Genomic DNA, 22755 nt, shown 5'->3' with positions numbered 1-22755 from the left:
TGAGGATTGCATTACAAATAGCAACATGATTTTGTGCCACAAAAATAATCACCTTCCATGCTTATTTTCAACATGTTTCAGTAGCCTTTGTTTAACTGCTGAACATCATGCTTTGTGAATGACTTCCCTCGGGCTTAGCTGAAACAGCAGTGAAAATTCTGCATCAAAGGTATTACATTCATTTCTTGCTGATGACCTTTTTGGGCCGTTTTTCCTACGTTATATGGAACTGAAAGGAGCTCAGTGGAAAGCATTAACCAGTTAAAATGGCCTCACTTTAAGCATAGATAAAGTACAGGATAAATTCATTTTTGTCTCAGCAGTGTTACTGTCAAACATGAAAAAAATGAATTTGCTTTCACAGTCATTCTTTTGCAAGAATAATGTACAAGGATCTCTTACTAATTTCTTTAATGTAGCAGATTATCAGCCTATGCACTTGACATATGAAGTACGTAGTTGTGGGCTACCAAGATACTACAAGTGAGAGAAGTGGAGATCTCTCCTTTTTAAATGTGTGAATCGTTACTGCTCTCCTTAGTTTTCAAAATTATCCCTCCCATTCACGATGAAATTCTGGAAAACACAAGAAATATGTGCTGCTCATGTTCTGTGCATGGGGTGAACACAACAGACGTTTGTTTTGTCACCCAGGCAAGGAAGGACAAATCAAGGTCTACTAGTCATTCAAACCTTTCCTTGCTGTCCCCAAGGAAATCAGAATGGCAGTTAACTATAGCTTTGGGGAAATATAAAAACAGAGGTGTTTAAGCATCCCAAGTGCTGCTGCAAATCGGAGTAGTAAAAAAGTAGTGTTGTAAACAGCATTTAGAGGTCATTCAGTTTTCTTCCCCCACCCTTCATTCCTCCTATCTTCATCTGCTCATGTGCTTATTGTGATTCATGCCAGTTTGAACAGGCAAGGAGAATCACTTCTAAGGGTGAAAGAAGCAGATGACTGAGGGAATTGGGCATTCCTCATAACACCAGTCAGCACAGTGCCTGCTCTTAAAACATATTACTGAGCTGTATGTAAACATATGGCTCCCTCTCTGCAGTACTGAGGCTGTGTCCTAGAGCTGCATGCCTGCATGAAGATATTTAATTATTCATTACCTTGCCCAATAAATGCAGCTTTATAGTCACACAGCTTGTACTTGTGAGCGGAGGTGCTCATGTTGTTCATGTGCCTCAACACCTTTTGAAAAGTGGAGGGCTGCTTAAATGGCTGTTAGATTTTAGGACTCATGGGCCTTGAGATGAAGGCAAGCAGTTCAGAGTTTTGGGACTAACAGGCCTGTACAGATACCACCTTTTGGACTTTCTGATTGCATGGGGAGCCTAGCTAACTGTAGGAACAACTGGAATACGAATTAAGAACTCTTACAGACCAAGCGATTGCTCTCCTCAGGGTTTTGTTTGTTTAAGCTTTAATTTTAAATCAACTTTTGTTTTGAAAAATACATGGAATCTGAGACAAACATTTGGAAGGTAGGATGCAAAAAGACAATCACAGTATGTACAATTCATATATTAAAATCTTTATATGAAATGGGACGCCGACTGTTACACTAAGCTTCCGTGTATGCAGAGTAGCCTAAGTGCCAGCTGAGCATCACTGCAGCAGCAGCTCCGGCTGTGCATGGGATTCCATCCCTCTTCCCCACTGTGAGGAAAGAGCACTTTGTTAAGAAAGTCAGAGGTAACCATTTCCTTTACCTCAAAGGATACCACTTAAAGCTCTATTCTGCTCCCTTTCTTACAAAATAATCCTGTCTTTCTGTTGGAAAGAGGGTAGAATTGTTCCAAATCGACTTTATGTGCGTCCTTATGAGTCAGCCACTTCCCCTGGCTTGAGGGCCCAGCCAGAAGGAGCGCCTTGCAGTCACCCCTGTTCACCAGCCTGGGTGAATAGTTCTCTGGATGCTTCTCAGTTCTGCAATAGGGTGGGTGCAGCAACTGTGGCCTGAAACAGAACTTCTGGACTTTCTTGATACTGCTGGTATTCAGGATCCTTTCAATCTTAGGTTTACACAGGACATCTGTGCTACCTGAATCAAACATTTCCAGAAGTAAATCCATTTAATTTGCATAGGTATCAGTTACAATTATTCTGACCAGTTTTCCTTCAAAGGTGCTGCTTTTAAAGATATAACATTATCGCAGTACCAATTTCTTTTGGCACAGTTCTACCTTAAGAATCCATCTTTTGCACAATAATCACATTTACCTTGCTGTGTTTCATGACAGAAAGAGGAAATACTGAATTAAATCTTTTTTGCTTTTGGCTTATTTAGAAGTGGATTTTGTAATAACATATCGCTTCCTCTATGTTGATGTTTTATGAATTTCCATCATCATTCTCAGCCAGCTTCACCCTTCCGCTAAAGAAATACTACATTTCTTGTGGAAGAAAAAGTTGTTACTGATAGCCCATGATGCTTAGGAGTAAAAATAGAAGCTAAAGTTTCACATGCTCAAGTTGCACAAGCTTTGTGTCCTTACATGTCAGAAAACAAGAGCAGCTTCCTACTTCCAGTTTTTATCTGACACAGAGGGTGATTACCTTTCTCCTCCCTACAATTCTCTTGAAGGACAACAGATAAGATCTTAGGCAAAAGATCTCACTAGGGTCAATTATGATGTGACTTTGTAGTTTTATGAGTCTTTTATGCTGTCATTAAAGCAAAACCACAAAATCCATATGTTCATACTGCCAGTACTAAAACCGGGCTCCAAGAAACAAATGAAAACCAGACTTGCCACCTCAAGAGTCTTGCTGCCTTTGATTTTGTGGAACTTCAAAATTCAGGATATAAACACCTAGTGCTAGGTCTGTTTTCAGCTAAGGTGTTTCTTTCACGTGGCTCTGGAACAGTTGTCACACCGTTCTGTCTACACAGCTGTTCTGCCCAATGAGGTCCTCTGGTGAAGAGAACTTCCCAAAGAGAAGGTTGGCTTCCCCAGTTACAAGTGCCAAACTCCCAGTGAGACCAGGAGGTAGAAAGAGAGGGGAAGCATTGCCAGACATGGTGCATCATTGGGGCTTCTGGAGGAAATCTGCCTGCGTCCTGAAAAATTAAAAAAGAGAAAGTCCACATATAACTGGTGATTTGACAAGAAATATATTTGAAGATATAGTTCGCATTAATGCATTGATGGAAGATTGTTGTAAAACCATATGGATTTTGGCTCTTTCAGAATTCTCCTTTTCAAGTCTTCAAATGTATGCCATCCAGAAAAAAGGCGAAGACACTCAGCAACATTGAACACAACTTCCTTTTCTGGATGACCAAGAACACTTGTTTAAAATCCTGACAGAACAACAGCTAAAGAGTATAAAATACATTGTCATTCTACCTACTCAGGGCCTGAGATAGGTGTTGTGATTAAGAGTCTATAAATAATGGTAATAAGTAGTAAAAAGTCTAGGCCACAGATGCTTAGGTGATACCAGCACTGTGTACCACTATTAGTATGTAAGCCACAATGTGGACACAGGGCGCAGACTGGCTTTGGCACAGATGGTACTTGCAACCTGTGCTGAATGTGGTACACAGGTAAAGAAAGATTTTGAACCCCCAACTTAAGCAGTGGAAAAATTTCTCCTCTAAGAGTTTAGGTCCAAGTGCTCTGGGAAGATCAGGCTGCATATTGTTTTCTACACCAATTCTTAGGCTGTTCCTATTGCTGTGGTATCAGCTTTCAGTATGTTCCTGCAGTTAATTTATGGCTAGTAGGGGTGCTTCCTTCCCCTCTTCCTAGAAGGAGTATGCTGTATTAACGTGTAAAGAGCAAGTAAACATTGGGTAGTCTTCAGTAATGCTTTGAAACAAATGTAGGATTACAGCAAGTCTCTTGGCTTCTTGTGACCTTCTCCAGGCTCAGGCCCTTCCATTAAAACAAGTTTTGATTGATCCAGAAAGAGTCTCACAAGAAACTAAGAGTGACAGTAAAATTAAGCTTTTAAAAATAATTAGGAAAAACAATTCAGCAAATAAACATAAATGAAGCAGAAGTGAAACAGATCAAACCTGTTTCTGTTTTATGTAAAAATAATAAATACCTCCTGATCTGGTTACGATGACTGCAAAGTGTAAGAGTTATTTCTGCATACAGTGCCTTTGTTCTCAGCAAGTCATTTAGCTTTTCTAAGTCCCTTCCAAAATAACAACTAATACAAAACAGATTCTCTTCCTTTCTTAAGAAATTGCTGAAAGTAAAAAAAAAAGGGAGCTGTGGCTAATGATTTTCTTTAAAAGAAGTTGTCAACAGGAAACATTTTTTCCTTTTTGCAAAAAGTTGCATTTCAAAAGTTAGGCTTTTATTCTTTCCTCCATCCCCAAGCCCCTCAAAATCCAGCAGTACAGGAAACTTCAGGTGTCTTATGAATGTGGTTCAGTTTGTTCTCCTGTAGCAAAGGTGAAACACTCCCTTATCCCAAACACTTTTTTTTTTTTTTTTTTTTTGTGAAAATACCTTTTCATGATAAGAAATAGTTTCTATTGTGGAAAAGTTGTCAGAAAGTTTTTGGCTGAGTCAAACATATATACAACTATCTCCTTTAAATACAACCTACTTCTCTTCATTTTGAGAAGTTTCCACTGCTACTGCATTAACTATAAATAATTTATTTCTTGTGGAAGGTAACAGCTAGAGATATTCTAGCTCCTGTTCTATTTGCTTTTGTAATGTTGTAATATGGTGCTGTGCCACTGAAGGCACATTATATCAGCTTAAATTTAACTTTGTGGTTTTTAAAGACCTTTAAGCCAGCTAGGGGAGCTACTGCAAGTCTAAAAAGGATATTCCCTGTGATTTTTCAAGTTGTTTATTGCTCATCATGTACAGAGATGTTTTTTTTTTTCTGTGTAATAAAACACTGGAACATTTCTCTTCCTTGGTTTTTATTTGTATTTATTGCCTTTTAATCTGGCTGTAATGTCATATTGTGGCTGAACTTATTACATTAACTGTAATATAATTATTGTTATGGAGTGGATTATCTCTTTCAGCTACATTGAGTAAACACAAATTACAGCTATTGATTTTTATGAGCAAAATTTTGCAGGTTTGATACCAATTTAAAGTTTTGTAGAGCTAACAGGAAAAAATTGCTTACAAGCAAGATTTTTATGGGAGAATTTACTGACAATGGCATGTCAGAGCTGGACAGACCTTCTGCACTGCATTCCCTCAGGAAGTGTTACAAATGACCTAATGTACTTAAATCTCTGTAATGATTAAACTGAGACGGTGTCATTTGCACTATACCTCAGAATTGCCTTTGGTGAGATCTACTTTTATTTTCCCAGAAGAGCTTGTGTGGAGTCATAAATCATTTATTTTTAGAATATTTATTATCTTATTTACCCCAAAGGATACCCCCCCCCCAATCTCTTGATCTAGTAGTTTATTCATACCGAAGTAATTTACAAAGGCCTTAATTCATAGAACTGAATGGCTTCCATGTTGTTTTTTTACTGATTTTTATGATGCCTATAATGGTGAGTAGCTTTATAGACTGGTGACTGATGGCGCTTCAGTATTCTTCTTTCTGCAGTCTAGGTCTGTCTTAGTAGTGGAAATTCTTTTGCCTGAGACAGCTGTATTTTGCTAGGCTTAGTAAGAGAGAGCAAGCATCAGAAGTCAATCAGACTTTCTCTATTTTCAGCACATTTTACCAATGTGACAAATTCAAATTAAAGCACTGGATAATCATTTAAGACAGTTAGCAGGTTAAGGAGTATTGCCTTACCAGAGGGGGAAGGAGCCTCCTCAGTGATAGAAGGAGCTGGAAAAAAACCCACAAAAATCAAAGTTATGTGTTTTGAGGCTGGAACAGGAAAAGGGGGCTGATAATTGATCTAAGGGTTAGTAATTTTTTTTTCTGAGAAAGAATATATTTGTCAAACTTACTGAATGTTTAAATATGATCACATAATTAAATCAGAGTAAAAGACACCGTACTGTTGCCAAAAATCAGACGATAAAAAAGATTTTGATTCTCCATTTTCAAAACACTTTTTTCATTTTGAAAACTGCAAAATGTTTCACTTTGAAATTTTCTGAACAAAAGTATTTTACTTCACATTTTAGAAACATTTTTCTCTTGAGAACGACGTGCATTAAAACAAAGATACTGAAGGGTTTCTGTTACTTGAAATATCTTTTTCTATTTTAAGTGGAATTAAATGTTTGTAGTTGACCAAAATTGAAGTTTTCTGCTGATTTGTACAACCAAGACACCTTAAAAAACTATGATTAGTTTGATGTGCATCCCCTTTTTAAAATTTGCTTTTTCAATCTGTCAACTGGTCAAACCTAAAGCCCCATCATTCTGCTGGCCATGCTTGTGGGTAGTTCAACCATCTTAGCTCTGTTGTTTGGCACTATCTGAGCATGTGTTACAGTCTCACTCATTTTCCTAAGGAAGAAAAATGACTCTTGTTGCATGTGTCCAGTGTTGCCACCAGATCCAGATCTTCCAGGCACAAGGGAAAAGGTGAACAGCAACTGTCTGTCTGATGTCAGAAAGGGTGTATGGGCTGGACTTCGGATTTCATTACCAGAGACAAAACTAATATGGCTTCACAGACCCAAGTGCAAACAATGAAATAATCTCCTGTTCCTCTGGGACAAGATGGATCCATGACAGTACAGAGCCATAAATAACCAAATGCTTAGAAGTTGGGGAGACCTCATTATTCATTAATGTCTCCTGTGAAGGGAGGAGGAAGAGGCAGGTGGCTTGCCTTCAGGAGTCCTGCTGCTTCCATCAATATGCTGTGCTGAAGCTTAACAAAGATGCATTTATTTTCTTCCCAGTTATTCTTCCAACAAAAGCAAGGAACAGAATGAAACAGTGAAGATCTGCTTTAAAAATTGAAGTCATCCCACCTAACGGCCATACAGAGATTGTCAACAAGAAATGCTGCCCCCGAGCCCCTCCCACGGAACTATAAGAAAAATCTTACCTGATACAATGAGTTTAACATTAGATTTCTGTGTTTTGTCGGCATGATCCCCCGTCTGTTTGTAGATGCAACTATATACAGCTGTGTCCAGTAATTTAACATTGGAGAGCTTTAAGGAAAAGTTGCCATGCTTCATCTGGTCAAAAAAAAGGCTAGTTCTGCCATGGTAATTGTCATTCTGGAACTGCGGCAAATCCTGCCCATTGAGAACAAAGTGCACTACAATGGTGTGCTGAGGATCGTCAGCCTCTATCTGCCAGAACAGCATTGAATTGGAGAGGGTCAGCTTTCCAGGAGAAGTGGTGATGCAAGGCAAAACAACAGTTTCTCCAACAAATGCATGGCATGTTGTGTCTGGTCGACCTGGAATAAAAACCATACAACTTTCTCAGTGTGCAGCAGAGCTAGGGACACCAGGTTTTCTAGAATTTGGCTTCATCACACCATTATTGCCTCTCTTCCTCCCTCTTCTATGTGTGTCCTCCTGCTCCCAGCCAGGCAGAGGGCAGTAAGTGCCATGCCAGGATTGAGGGCCATGCATGCTCAATGCTCAGCGAGCTCTGCAGCAGGACAGATGTTGCTGCATGCAGTTGCTTTCACTTCATCCATGTGGGTGCTGCTTGAACTTGTCTCTTTAGCTGATGATTTTTCTCCCAGTTTCTGAGGAGATTAGTTTTGAGATCAGGTGTCTGATTTGATTCTAATTAACCAGTCAGTTCACAAGAGGAAAAGGGGATGCAGAAAAGTGAAGATGCACACACATAAATAAGCAAGTATTGCTTTTGTAGGAGGGAAGTCTGAAAAAAGAAGCATGAAAAGGGTGTTACATCAGCACGAGAAAGATCCTGGATGAATCTGGTCTCCCCCAACTCCTGTTGCTTGCCTGTCAGATCATGGCTTCCAATTTGTCAGTAATGCACTAGAGGCTCCTGCCTCCTTCCCCTGTGACACCTTGCAGAGGGTCTGGCAGAACAGGGCTTTTATCTGCAGCTCTGGCTTGCTGCACTCTTGCTAAGCCTGCCCTCTCATACTCTTTGGTATAGCTATTGTCCCAGTATGCCAGAAAGAAGGTAAATGACTTTTCCAAGGGAGACAGATACTTTGTACGGGTGGTGGGTGGCCTGGACAGATCTTACCAACCAGTTCCAGCAGAAGCAAGAACCAGGGTTCGGGTAGCCTGCTGGTGAACAAAGGTAGGCAGGCAGGGCAGGAAGACAAATGCATCTCACTTATACACACTGTTCATTTAATAACTCTGGTACTAATTATTTTTATAAATTATTCCAAGTTAGTTGAAAGTATACTAGAACTACAAATGGGGGAATCTGACACTGTCATGTAGGACAACTTTTACTAGGTTGTGGTGTTATATTTTCTGGGGGAAGACTGCATTATGGAAGAAGGAGGGTTCTGTGCGTTTATAAAGCATAGACAAATAGGTGTTTTCAGCACAGAATGTGGGCTTAAATTAACACTTTAACCAAACCTGTTTCATAAAAATATTTTATAAATTAAAATGCAGATGTATTAATTTGGATAGAAAACTCATTCGCAGCAGGGAGCAGAACAAAAGCAGCACGAGTCTGTGACTGTGCCAAGGAGCAAAACTAAAATTCACTTTGAAACAACTCAATCCCTTTTCATGGCCAAAGTTCTGTGAAGCATAAGGGGTAAGTAATCAGACTACAGTATCACAAAATCATTAAGGTTGAAAGGGACCTCTGGAGATCATCTGGTCCAACTCCTGCCAATGCAGGGCCACCTACAGCACGTGACACAGGAACGTGTCCAGGCGGGCCCTGAATGTCTCCAGAGAGGGAGACTCCATGACTGCTGTGGGCACCTGTCCCAGTGCTCTGCCACCCTCAACATAAAGAAGCTCTTCCTCGTGTTGAGGTGAAACTTCTTGTGTTTTAGTTTATGGCCATTGCTCCTTGTCTTTGTGATAAACACATAAACGCATTGGCTTTTGCAAATCATAGGTGTGGTTATGTGTATATAACTGTATGAGTTTACAATAATGGAAACAAAGCTCGTTAAAGACACAGGATTAGACAAGTTAAAGAAGGGCCGGAACTCTTGAGCAAAATGGAGTCACATAGCAGAAGAAGTTGTAAAGGTAAAAGAAAGAAGGGGGGGACTTGATACCAGAAAAGCTAGTGCCTGGAAAACATAAAGTACTTTTTAACTTAACTTAGGCTGTAGAAAGAGAACAATGTTTACGTTGTAAGTCTGTGGAATTTAGTGGCCCCACTAAACATGAGCTAATTGTTTCACACTATTCTTCTAAAGTATCTTTAGCTTTAAAGAACAATGTTTGTGTTATAAGTCTGTGGTGAGATAACAGGATTTAGTTGCCCCACTAAATATGAATGAGTTATTTCACACCATCCTTCTACTTGTCAGTTAGTTTAGAGACAGAGCCTCCCAAACATCTGCTAGCTTGAGATACTCCTTGTCTGCCCATCCTGCAATAAATATTGCAGGAAGGTCACACTGTTTTAAATCTTTTAAATCCTCAAGACCCCTGCCCACAATGACCGGAGAGCAGTGCACAGACGCCAAGAAGAGGAGACTTATGATAATAAGTTCCTGGAGCTAGTTATAATATTCCCCGCCTATACACAGGAACTATGAACATGTATGTGACTACTGCAATAGTGAAAGTATATAAACCTGTACCAATACTAATCACTTGCACCTCCGGCTACAGTCATGCACCCAGTGCTGTTGCTTTTGCTTTATTGACTTTGTCCCTCAATAAAACCTTGTTATCTTGTTTAGAAGAGCGAGCTCATATTTCACATCTTGTTGCTGGGCACCACTGAAATGAGTCTGGCACCATTCTCGTGGCACCCACCTTTGGGATATTTATATGCACTAACGAGATTCTCCTCTTAGTCTGTTCTTCTCTAGACTAAACAGGCCAGGCTCCCACAGTCTCTCCTCCCAAGAGAGATGCTCCAGACCCCTGATCATCCTTGTGGCCTCCGCTGGACCCTCCCTCTCCAGTAGCTCCAGCAGTAGGACTGAGGAGCCCAGCACTGAACACAGCTCTCCAGATGTGGCCTCACCAGGGTCACGTAAAGGGAGAGGATCACCTCCCTCGCCCTGCTGGCAACACTCCTACCGATGCACCCAAGGATACTATTGTCCCTCCTGGCTGCAGGGGCACACTGCCGGCTCATAGTCAACTTGTCACCCACCAATACTGCCAGGCCCTTCTCACCTGAGCTGACCATTAGGTCAGCCTCCAACCTATACTGGTACTTGGGGTTCTTCCTCCCCAGGTGCAGTACCTTACACTTGGGTGAGAAAAACAAATGTTCTCAGTCACAGCATAGTAATTCCTGTGTTCCAGGCCTGTGCATATGTTGGGCTAAAGATCAAAGAGAGTCTCAGTTCCCTTTTGCAGCCACTGACACCAGCCAGGGCTCAGCTTGTTACATACCAGGATCTCTGTTTCTATATTAATCAGTGTCTGTTTTGAGGCTTGTCTGGTGTCACATTGTGTCCATCCAGACAGACATAAAAGCAGAAGGAAAAGTATAATTCAGAAAGCTAAATTGTGGACCCAAATGTCTTCAATTATATCACCAAACATCTGCTTTCCTTTGGTTTTCAGATTTTTCAGCTGAAAATCACCATCTGCTTTTGCCTAACAATATAAACTTTCAGCTGAAAAATCACATCCCCATGGTGATGTATTGAAAATAGTAAACCAATTGTCCATCAGAATCAGAGAACCAAGTATTTCTGGTGGTTGGTAGAAGATTTCTCTTACTGTGTAGAGAGCTCAACTGTTTTCAGACTGTATCAGTTGCTGACCAGGTTTTGCTTCTCAAGAGGAGCCTGAATTACAACAATATCCAAACAGGGGTCTTATTTTATTTATAGTAAAGCTTGGCCTCCACTGTACTGTACCCTCACTGCCACAGCACGTATGACTGTGCTCCCCAAGGAGACTCTTCAGCCCTCCAATTAGTAGCATACCCAGGCTGTTAGCTGTAACTGGCACACCTAAAAGGGCCACCACCACCACCTGAAGGAGAGCAGGGAGCAGCCCAAGAGCCATCCCTGAGCTGTTTGGGCCTGGGGAGCTGAGGAAGGCTGAGCTCAGCAGAGTCCTTCTGAAACAATGCCATGTCTGAAAGCAGATTGCAGTTATGGCTGGCCATGGTTAGCTAGCCACAGCAGGGAGGTGAGGGAGCCTGAGGCTGCTGCAAGTGTTTTGAAAGCTCTGGAAGAAGTGATCCTCCCAAAGAGCTTTCTAGTGGGAAGAGTCCTGTTCACAGGATGCCCTCAGGAGAGAAAGTGCTTGCACTGTGTGGAGTTGCATGTGGGTGAAGAAAAGATCATCCTGAAATCCACAAAACTTGTGGCTTTATTTAGAAAAATGGACAATAAGCATTTGCCTAATGACCAAAAGAGAGAGTTTATCCTATCTCCTGATCACAGTAATTTCTAAATTTAATACTGCGTTTAGAAGTGTATCTATTTGCTTTTTGACTCTTTATTCTTTTTGCAAAGATGGAGAAGAGTGGTGCCCAACATAACCCTTCCCTTCCTGTATGATACTGTGTACAAATGTTGTAACACTTATGATGACTATTAATACCCCTGAGGTTAAACCTACACTGCCTTCAGCTGGTAAAACCAGGGCATCAGGAGGCACAAAAGGGAGCACAGCTGAAGTTGCCTGGGGCAAGAACAGGTGACTGGAATCTGGCTGTAATGAGTTATTTAACAGAGCCTACAGCTGAATGAGGTTTTTTGTTGATGGGAAGAACAGACTTCTGGGTACAAGTCAAGTAAATGTCCTTATGGAAGCCAGTTCTGGGTAGAAGTATGAAGTAACGCTGAAGGTTGCTGATGTTGTGTTAAGCTTCTTGCTGAGGCTATTGATGTGTCAGGGAGGTATGGTAGCAGAGAGTTGCTTGGCCAGGCGGCAGAAGCAGTTATACAGCAAGGATGGTGGCAGTTGCTGCTGGGGTGTATGAAGCAGGATGAGTAGTGCTCATCTGATCTACCTGGTAAGCTTTGCATGTGGAAGGTGCAGTGTTTTACCTTGGAAAAAATGTGTGTTGGCCCATGGCTTTTATTGTGGTTGTAAAAATGAAATGTGAGATGAATTTATTTTCTGGTTTTATTTTTTTTATTATGCACTTTAAATATTGTCCAAATGTTTAAGGCTCTCAAGGTGAAGTTGAGTGTGCCAACTTAATCAGCCTGTAAGATTCCTATAACAAGGAAATACTGCTGTTTGGTGTCTAAAGTGTGGTGCAAGGGAACTTGTAATGACTGGGAATGACTGGGCTTTTTTGTTTTTCCCTCCTTTCCCCCCAAGATGATCTAGGGCAATCATGTTTATTTATTAATTATATGTTGCTTGTACCAGAGGAATCTGGGATGCCAGTAGGTGATCTAGGGTTTATGCCTTGTGGAAAAAGGCCTGGAAGTGGAAAGCTCTTGGGTATGTGTCTGTAGATCACTCTGGTGATTCCAGTGCAGTTCTGACATTAGTAAAGTAATTTAGTAGTGGAAGTAATGGGTTAAGCAGGAAAATGTTCTGATGTTAGAAACAAGGTAACAGGTAATTTCTTGTATCTCTGAGTACTTAGGAGTTTAAACTGGAATATATTTACCTGACAAGGTAGTGTTCTGTGGCTTCTCGCCACCTTATGTCTCACCCACATGCAAAAGTATTTTAGGGAGGGTAGGGGGCTGTTTGCAATCCCAGTTACTTGCTCAGAAACACTGAACTTGAGCTCCCCTATTTTAGGGAGAGGGAGAAAAGGAGTCAAAGGGTAGTCACTTAAATGCTTGCAGTTGCACTTAGCTACCAAAAGGGCATGTCTTGAGTGGCAATAGACTTGTCACACTGATTTGTGGAGACACATGAATTTTTTCCCTAAAAATGTCAGTTGTGCTCCCGGAAGAGAGAGAGAGAGACTAGTTCCAGAGGAAGTGTAACCTCCTGAACCACTGCAGCGCTTGGTAAACCTGAGATGTTTATGAGCAATGAGTGTTTTAACCACACACAGAAGACTTAATATTGCTGAATGTAAGCCTGAGATAAGGAAATTACAGGGAGTTGCTCTGAGGCTTGTAGAAACTCCCTCATCTGTACATACTAGTGTACCTTTTTCTACATAATGTCAGAAACCCAGTGCAGCTAGAACTTCGTGGAGCATGTGCAAAGATTCAGGCAGAGAGGTTGCTGCTGGGATCCGGTCCTTTCACTTACCTGGTTATGCCTATAGCAAACCCAGTACTTTAACAGCTAACTGCCTTGTATCATTATAAATGATGAGATTCCAAGTCTTTCTTAACATTGTGGAAATGCTAGGGTATTTTTAAAAATGTGGGCAGGATAAACTTCATAGGTTAAGATTTGTGGACCTGGAACACCTTAACCTTGAAACCACCTCTTTCAGGTAGAGGTTTATCTGACGGTTATTACCTGTAAGCAAACCTTGGACTGTGATGAAATATGTTCAAAACAAAGCATGCATTTGTTCAACATTCTCAGTTTGTGTATTCACATATAAACACCTTCTAGATGTGTTGTTATAGTATATTTACCTCTTGGTAGAGATGCAAACAGTAAGCAGGCAACCGTCCACAGAGCAGTCTCCCTAATGAAGTGAGAGAGGGAGAAATTCCAAACGCTTTGTTAGAATGCCAAAGCAGAAACCAAAGACCTTTTCTCTGGCATAATTTATGTCCTGCTTCACAGCTCCCTCATCTGTGAAGGGAACTTGGATATGAAACTGGGATGGGTTAGAAACCCTGTCTTATTTTGTTATCTAGTCTTGGTGTGGATTGTATCTCTTGGCTGTAGATCTGAGGTTTCTCAATGGTCGTAATGAGATGGTGCTTCAGTCACAAACGCCCATACTTCCTGCTTGTGTTCTCATGTGGACAAAACTAATTGTGTATACGTAGTCATAGTTTGCTTTCAAGATTATTTTCTATTGTAATTAAATGAAATTTCCTCTGCCTCCAAACTTCAGCTGCTTTGCGGGACAAGAAAAGCACAGCTTACCATTTCATTTTCATGCCTTCCCAGCCCTTAGGAAACCCTTCTTGTCATAAGCTTCACCAGGTGCTCCAGTTGCTCTTCTGTCTCTGCAAAAGAGTGAAAGGCTCTTAATTTTTGTTGCCACAGGCATTTCTCCAGAAGGGAACAGGGTATTTACTAGTACTTTGCTGTGATTCAGTCTGTTTTCTTTCACTCTGTGTGTATAATACAAGTAATGTTATACACAGTGTATATAATATTGAGTATATACAGCAGGGTGTATATACTGTGTATTGTAAGAATGTATTCAGAGCATATTTATTTTCATGTGTAGGATGGATGTGTGTCAGAAGCTGTGTACTGACTAGCCCTGAGCTTTCAGCATAGTGAAGGGATTCTTCTCCAGAGGCAGCTGAGATCAATGAAGGTGCTGAAACCTAATGGGTATTGTATTTGTCAGGAGGTGTGGATGCCATTCCTCAGACTATCAAATACCATCCAAGCTGCACATCTACTAGCAAAATGCAGACTAATGGCTAATAAGCCTATAGGGAAAATGCTACTTAAAAGTAGAACTGCTTCTTTGAGGAGGCTGTTTAATCTTGGCAAAGTCCCATTTTCTGCTGCGGTAGCTCTGCCTGGGGAAGGCGCTGGTGCTGTTCTCCTGCCTACTGCTGCTGGTGCAATGGAATCAGATCTGAAATGCCAAACTGCATCTGAATTGCATGTGAATGTTGAGCTCTCTTGTCAGCCACGTGCTTTTGTTATTTTGCTACTGAAGTTTAAGCTTGTGCATAAAAAAGGAGCAAGGTAGGTCTTGTTTTAGGAAGCAGTATCTAGCTGCAGCAGTGTTTCAGATTTGTCTAGCTGGGGCATGTGACCTTTCATTTAGCTTACTCCAGTGCTGTTTAGTTGAAATAACTTTTTTTTTCCTCTGGATTGAGAGGATTCTGCTTGAACAGAAATGTTTACACTGAGCCTCTGGAAGGATTGTTCTTGGTACACTAAATTGGAGATCTGTTCCCATCTGTGCAATTCAGATGGAGTAAAATGTTTCAGTCACCACATGGATCAGCATTTAAAATATCTATTTGATATCACTTTTTTTCCTTTTTTTTTTTAGGTTCTGGTTTAAATAAAATGTAAGTTTAGGAAGCTAACAAATTTTTTCTTTGAACTTTTTCAAATGTAAAAATTGATCTGCCTACTGGCCATTATAATCTGACAAAGGAATTATTTAAGACTTGCTTTTCAGAGATTTAACCAATTAACTGAATAAGGCTTTGCTATGAAGAATCGCTTCCTGAAGAACTGAAATACTAATAACTCTTTAACACACTAACCTACCTGAAATAATGAAGGCTTGTGATGTAATTAAACTCCCTGATAAAATGCCAAAACTCTGAACTTCTTGGCAATGTCTCTGTCATTCAGCTTTTGTCATGCATGAGCTTATTTTCTAAGCAAGTTAGCTCAGCCTGCGATGCAAGTTAATCAAGTAGGCAAGTAACCAAATGTTCCCAGTGCCTGTAGAATAGCAGGACTTTGTGTCCCAAAGTAAATTGACTCAAGTTATTTTTTTCCAGTGCACAAGGGGCGGGGATGAGAGGGCCTAAATACTACTCTTGAAGGCTTTGTGCTCTTAGAGCACTAAAATTCTCCCTTTAAAGTGAGTTAAAAAAGTAGTATTTTTTGCAAATGCTATGTTAACCCTGGAAATAGTCTTGCTATGGTATATTAAAGATATTCCCCTGTGAACCGCTCTCCTGGTTAGGACAGCTGGGGTGGCAGGAGGGGAAAATCCTGTGGGTAGAGGTTCTTTGCATGAGCCGGGGGCCTGTGTTGTGTGCAGGTGTTTCCTTGGTGTGTTTGTGGTTTTGTGGCTTTTTTTGTTTGTTTTGTTTTTTTTTTTGTTCTTGCCATAAACCTTGCTCTGAATTCTGTGGACAGCTATTTGATCATCAGGAATGGTGCAGCTGGAGGATGATCAGGGCAGCAGTTCTGGTGGCAGAGCAGCCATGTAATAGTACTAGAAAACCCAGCTGGTTTCAGTGATCAGTTCAGCAATGGCTTGTAACCACAGTACCCCTGTATACTTTCATAGAATCCTAGAATAGTTAGGGTTGGAAAGGACCTTAAGATCATCTAGTTCCAGCCCCCCTGCAAAAGTCTGGGATTTAGGACAGAAAAGACCTGGGAACTGATTATCTAGAGAAGGATTGTGAGATGTTGTTAATGGGATGATGGGTTGAAGTAGGGTGCTAGCTGAGGCATGGAGGGAGATGCTGAGCTGGAACCTTTTGACACGAAGAAGTACTTCTGTGTGGTGGCCACAAAGTGTGGCGTTGATTTAAGTTGTGAACCAAGTGGATGTGGCAATCTGGATGTTATGCTGAAGTGATTGATAGGCTTGGCAACTCTTCTGCTTCATTTGCCAACCTCCAGCACTGGCTGAATAACATAGGTAATGTAGCCTGGTACTGACTGAACAGTGATACAAGCTGGAACAGACACAAGTTGCAGAAAATGCCAGTAATTCTGAGAGGATTAGCCAAAATCACTTAGCAGATGAATAAGGGCCACTGCCAAGAAGGAAAGTGCTTGTTTAACACCTGGCAAAGCTTTGTATCTTAGTAACTGATGTAATTTTTCCAAGTGTTGTTCCATCCTTACCTGTGCCATGCCTTTGGCTTCTGAGAACAGATGTATGAGAGCTGACTTGTTACTGGTGCTCCTAGGAGGATAGGGGAATATTTCTCCCTGACTCTGGGAAATCCTGAAAGCAGCCAAGGAGAGAAATGTTGCCTGTAACCGCACAGTCCTTTTACCTTTAGGCAAAAGCTAATTGCAAGCTAATGGGTGATCTCATAAATGGAAATTATGGTCTGGTTTCTTAGCGAAAGTTCTTATGATGCAACAGTCTGTACTGAAATTGGGTGATTGCTTCTGGTCTTCTCTGAAAGCAACCTGTAAGCAAAATGAGGGATTATTGAGAAACAAATCCTATAATTAGTTCAAGGAAAGATATTTAAGAGATCTTGGTGAGGGACATGCTGGCTTGTATCAAAAAATTACAGGGGCTTTCTCTTTTAGTGTTTTAGATTTTGAAATTAATTACCCTGATTAGAAAGCAATTTTCTGGGCATTTGCAGTTAATAGCTGTGTGATTTATCCCCTCAGCTCAAGGCCATGGACAGAAGTGCCCTTTGCCTCCTGGGGGACTGTCTGGAGCTTTAGACTGCAAAATGTGCTGTGGTGGTAGCTGAATCTTGGATTGGGATCCCATCTTTAGGTGCACTGTAGCAAACCTCATGTAGTTGTGAACATGCCTGGTCTGCTTTTCATGGTTGTTTTGGCAGAGTTTATAGCTATTTAAAACATTCTGAAGGTGTTATTTGCTGTGCACTGGGGTGTTCTGTACTCTGTCCATGTTTCCCTTTCCCCTCCCTGTGCTCCAGCCACACCACCTATGCTGTGGAGGTGGAATGGCGGGTGGGTGGAGCGCTGTTTGAGCTTGCTTGTTTCCCTATGCTGCTGTAACTTCCTGTATTTAAGGTTTATCATGGGACGCACTCATGCTCTGCGGACTGAAAGATTGTTATCAAATGCACATCTAATATGAAAAGTTATTCCTTCTCAAAGGATGAATGAGTGATGGTGTGCGACTTCTTCTCAGTAGGAGGCTGTACCTCATACATAGTACTGCAGTGGGAACTTGCACACCTTCCCTGGCTTTGAATAAATAGCTTTTGGTGAGGGGGTGTTTATCCACACATACAGAAATGAAACATGTTGGGGAAATGGAAGTTACAATTTATATTTGATCAGAGTTCCCAGGATTAAAACACTAATATCTTCCCAGTGGTTTGGAGGAAAACAGCAAAAATCTGGATGTGTGGCCAAAAAGAGAGTGGATATGAGCGAGAATGTTTGATAAACTGGAATGCTCAGGAAACTAAGGTTTATTCTTGATTTCAGAATAACCTTTCTAAATACTTCTGTCTAAACTGAAGTTGTGGCTTTGTGAAATGGGAAGGTTTGCATGGCTCAGGGGACTGATGTTAAATGTGGTATGTTTCATTTCAAGTTTCAGAAGGAAACACACTCTTGATATGCAAGTGAGGATTCAGCAATGATCAAATGATGCTATAGTCTTCTGGTTATTTAGTATTTTCATGTTATGTTTCATCTGGCTGAATTATCAGGCAGTCAAAATCCATTCCTGTTGTATTTCCAGCTGTTGGAGGAATTTCATCTCTTCCATCTGCTTGAATCCCTTTTGTGAAGGTCAGTCTAGGGACTAGAGGAATATCCGTAGGCAGATCCCAGAAGGATGTTGTATCGCTGCTCCCTGTGGGGTCTGTGTTACGCAGTTTTGCATGGCAACTGTGTATAATTTTAGTAGTGGGCTCTCATCCTATTATTTTAAAACATGCTTTTACCTCTGCAACAAGACTTTTGTATTAGATTAAGTACTTAGGCTTTCAAGAGAACACTGCTGCTGGCAGGGCAGTGCCTTTGTGTTCTTTTTGTTGGGAATTTTTCCGATTTGGGGAGCAGTTTCTGACCTTTAAATCCTTAGCAAATGTTCTCAGCCCCACCTATCCCTGTCTTGCAGATTATGAATCCTCCTGAGTTTCTGAGCACTGCACGTTTGACACTGTCTGGTGGAAGCTCAGACAGCACAGGCTAAGCAGCATATGGTGTATCCCACCCTTTGCCTGCCTCTGTGCTTACTGGCGAGACTTCACTCACTGTGGCTAGTGGTGTGTGGTGGTCTTACGCCGTTTGCAACTTCTGAAGAGAAACCAAAAGGCCACCGTTCCTTTTTGTAATGGCTTTCTGGCAGCTCCCCTAAAAGTTCCTTATTCTCAATTCCTTTTTTGCTTTCCTGAGAGTTTCCACTATTCTTCATCTGCCAGTTCTAGCAATGTTTTTTTCTCTTTTCATAAATAAATTCTTGAATAGAGAGTTGCTCTCAAGAGATTGCAGTTACTTGAACAAGGCATAGATGTGTGGGGTTGTTTTTTTTTTTTGTTTGTTTTTTAGAAAGCTTAACATAGTGGCTCACAAGTGACAGTGCAGAAAGAAACAGGTGTTCCTTCAGCTGACTCAATATTGTGTAATTTTTTTTTTTCCTGACTTTGAAGGCAGCTCCTGTCAGACTATCTGCTTCTAGTGCTCTCTGGATGATGTTTTGTTTTGTTGTTGCTTTACTTCACATTACCTTTGTCTTCAGAACTTAAATGTTAACACTGAAATAAGGACTTTAACTTTTCATTCTTCACTCTAGGTTTTGTTTTCCTCTGGCATGTGCTCAATCTGACCCTTATATTAAGGATATTACCTGATTCTGGATCACTCTATTCAACAACAAAACAGTTAAGCTGATGCTTGGATTCACTGATGTGAGGAATCCTGGAGACATTGAGTTAACTGATGTCAGTAAAAATGCTTGTTGGATTAATATAGTGTTGATAAATACTAAATTCTGAAGTGAATAGTCTGAAGGTAGTTGTGAAAATGAGACCTGTTTTTTAAGAGAGAGAATCCTATTTGGGTTACTAGTACCACTTTGGAGTAGAGAGCTCAACTTTTTATGAAAGTGACTCTAGGTGTGTGCCTAGTTATTGCCATAAACTCTAATAGGCTTAGTTATCCCTCTTTCTGCCTTTGAGTGTGTGTTAGGTCCTTGCTTGGCCATAAGCTGAGGAGAAACTTTTGTAGGCCCTATTGGGATAGGAAAGAAGATGGGTGAAATAAAGTTATCTCGCTGTCCTTCCTCTGGCCCTTTCAAGTGCCTGAATGGAAGCCACAACTTGTTTAACCAATATGTCAGGTGATAGGAATCCCTTTATACAACTCCATATAAACCAGATACTTGCAAGAGGAACCAAAATAGATTGAAATACATTAGAAGGTCTTGCATATAATGGGTGTGGCTGGCAGGTATTTCTGCTTGCCTTTCTGTGGCCCTTGTGGCCTTTCTCTCCCACTGTAGTCGGTTTGCTTTAAAGGGCTTTGTGCTGTCTGGATTAGTCATTTACTATGTGAAATGAATCCTTCTCATTGAAGGACTGGATAATCTAATGCTGTTAACTGTTACTTGCAGAAACATCCCTACACTGAAATGACTCCACCTGGAATTTTGTTTTTTTGCATCTCCATCATTCAGAGGGCTAAGCTCCTCAATTTGCATCTGCACTGGAAATCTCATGAGTATTTGAACTCTTCCCTTGCTACTAAGCTGCAGAGGGACAAGAGCTCCCTGGTACATGTACAGCTGCAAATATACAGGGCTGGTTCAGGCTTCCTGGAAAAGCAGGCTAAGGAGAATATTGCCTGCTATAAATCATGGAAAGGATGGAGCAGGGCTAGTGGTGAGCAAAGGGAGAGGTGACATGGGGCACATCCTCCTGCTATGGAGCCATGGACACTGCAGGAACAGCAGCTGCCTTGTGCTTCCTAGCTCCAGCCAGCCCCTAGCCATCTGATTCAGGAGGCCGCACAGCAATTTAAGCAAGAGTGTGTTTTGCCTGTTCTGTGCTGCAAATGCTGAAGTAGGTGTGTGGTCTGACCTCTGCTCTTTACCTAGCACCAAGGTTATCTCAGCAGTCTTTGATTTCTTCCCCTGCTAACTGCTGATAAGGCTCAAAAAGCTCATGAGCGTGATTTGTTTGATCTCCATCCCATCTGTACAGTGTTTTGGCAGAGTGCAGCCAAAGGGCCTTAAAACTCGGGGAGGATATAACTCAAGACTAACCGAGTTACTTAACACCAAGTTCTTAGAGTATTGAGCTATTTATATTGTAAAGCTTCAGTGCAGAAAGAGATCTTGTTTAAACTGACAGGCTGTCAGCATTTAATATAATAACTGCATAAATGTTTGTAGTGATGGCTTTGTATGTGTCTTGCTCAATATATTATCTATTCTACAAATGTGGGGTGGTTTTTTTGTTTTTTTTTCTCTTTAGTCAGCAGTTATTTTTCTCACCGAGCCAGAATTATAAAACCCCCTCAGTAAATGTCATCAGTCCAAAGAAGGAAAGGGGAAAACTCCTTCCCTTTGAACTTTCAAATTTATATAGTGGATAAAGCCTGGTAACAAGAGAGGGAGAAAGGGAAATTCTGGGGTCTTTCCTAGGAAGCAGAAGGGAAACTATTTCAGGCTCAAGAGATTACTTTGAGCTGATGAGATAATATATAAAGTGTCTTTATTACCTTTGTCCAATGCCTTGCCTAGGAAGAAGTCTAATATACTAATACCAGAGAATTCCCATTCTCCAAAATTACTTTCCAGTTCAGTACTGAGAGAGCAGGGAAAATCCTAGCCTGCAGATGCTTATTCTTGCTGGAAAGAGTTGGCAGCAACAGGTTCAAGGACTTTCTGGATCGTGAGTCCTCTCTCATCTTAGCTATTTTTCATTTGTGGATTTTAGAAACCACCGTTCTTCAAGACAAGATGATGTTGTTATTGATGCATATGCACAGTTCCACTAACACGCAGTAGTCAATTTGGTTTTTCTTATTAAACCTGTTACTAGACATCTAATCCCTGACTTCTAACCCTACAGTCAGTTGGATCTGTATTTCTTAGTAGGTGAGAAAACCAAGAAAGCTGGATGAAAGGTGAAGTTCAGAAAAGACTTATTATTGTCCTCTAGGAAGGTGTTATGTATTCATTAACAAAGTGGTGAACTTCACAGGTGGGGCTAATCAGTAGTCAATGCTGTTGTGGTTGCTCTATGGGAAATAGAAACACTGGGAATGTGTGTCTGAGAATAAAAGCTCAGGCTGCCAGGGTGAGAGGAGAAAAAGAAAGGGGGTTAACTGAAGCTGTTGTAACTTGTCTTGGCTCTTTCCCCAGAGAATGATGTTAACCTGTGACTGAAATTACTGAGCCGCATGCTGGGTGCCTTGCTGAGGATTTGTACACCCAGAAGACAAGCTGTATGGCAGTGTCTCCTCTGAGTAAGAGGAATGACCTGAATTGCATCCTGGTTTGGGTTGCTTTGTTTTGTTTTTCCCCTACTAGCTGCAAAATGCACTTTGTTTGAACATGATTACAAGTAACTGCTCATCCTAAAGTCTTTACAATCCTGGAACAAACCTTGGGGCTGATTAATAGTATTAATTAATTCATGTTGGAGCTACCAAACTGAAAGGAGCTAGTCTGTGTCTGAGCTGGTTAGTCTAGGAGCATTGTTCTCTTAAAGTAAATGTGAAAGCATCTGGTTTTTATTTATGTGTTGTTGTTTGAGGGTTGTGTTTGGTTTTTTCTTTAATTGCTGTGAACAAACTGCAGTTTGTGAGAGCTTTTTGAAGTGAGAGGAATTGTTTATAGTGAACTTTCCCCCAAGAGTGATTCACAGCATATACCCATTGCCACCTGTGTCCTAACAAAGCATTTCTGGTATTCCTGCAAGTTCTGGTGGCACCTTTTCTTATGCAAGAAAAAACAGGTAAATGCAACAAATGTAAGTAACTAAGGAAAGGAAGAGCTATTATCTTCTCCAGGAGCCCATGTATGAAGACAGGCTGAGGAAGTTGGAGCTGTTCAGCCTGGAGAAGAGAAGGCTGCGTGGAGACCTCATAGCAGCCTTCCAGTATCTGAAGGGGGCCTATAGGGATGCTGGGGATGGACTCTTCATTAGAGACTGTAGTGACAGGACAAGGGGTAATGGGTTAAAACTTAAGCAGGGGAAGTTTAGCTTGGATATAAGGAGGAAATTCTTTCCTGTTAGGGTGGTGAGG

At 41.1% G+C, this 22755-nt stretch overlaps 1 protein-coding gene across 2 annotated transcripts; it reads right to left on the bottom strand.

The window, feature by feature from the left end:
* Positions 1–1270: 1270 nt before the first annotated feature.
* LOC133269320 (ICOS ligand-like) lies at positions 1271–14183 on the bottom strand. Of its 2 annotated transcripts, none has more exons than XM_061453450.1 (5): positions 14026–14183; positions 13563–13615; positions 6978–7340; positions 5759–5794; positions 1271–3071 (listed from the first exon to the last, which is right to left on the bottom strand). In XM_061453450.1, the coding sequence occupies exons 1-5, from the start codon at positions 14037–14039 to the stop codon at positions 2968–2970; spliced, it is 570 nt and encodes a 189-aa protein (XP_061309434.1). In that variant the 5' UTR covers positions 14040–14183; the 3' UTR covers positions 1271–2967. The 2 variants fall into 2 exon arrangements, with proteins under 2 accessions (XP_061309434.1, XP_061309436.1); XM_061453452.1 differs by lacking the exon at positions 1271–3071 and adding an exon at positions 4095–5621.
* Positions 14184–22755: the final 8572 nt, after the last annotated feature.

The sequence above is a fragment of the Pezoporus flaviventris genome, unplaced genomic scaffold (assembly GCF_033815535.1).
Source record: "Pezoporus flaviventris isolate CSIRO_AGI_PZ_B2104156 unplaced genomic scaffold, CSIRO_AGI_Pfla_v1 ptg000015l, whole genome shotgun sequence".
NCBI classification, from domain to species: domain Eukaryota; kingdom Metazoa; phylum Chordata; class Aves; order Psittaciformes; family Psittacidae; genus Pezoporus; species Pezoporus flaviventris.
The sequence above is the reverse complement of the archived record's forward strand: the minus strand, read 5'-3'. Positions and strand labels throughout refer to the sequence as shown.

Bases quoted from the DNA above. Each gene is read 5' to 3' on its own strand.
- LOC133269320 (XM_061453450.1), bottom strand. The intron at 5,795-6,977 runs GTAAGATTTTTC...GTTTTTTTCCAG, and splicing joins TGTTAAACTCATTGTATCAG to CTCCTTCTATCACTGAGGAG. The intron at 3,072-5,758 runs GTAAGGCAATAC...TTAATTTTTCAG, and splicing joins GGAGGCTCCTTCCCCCTCTG to GACGCAGGCAGATTTCCTCC.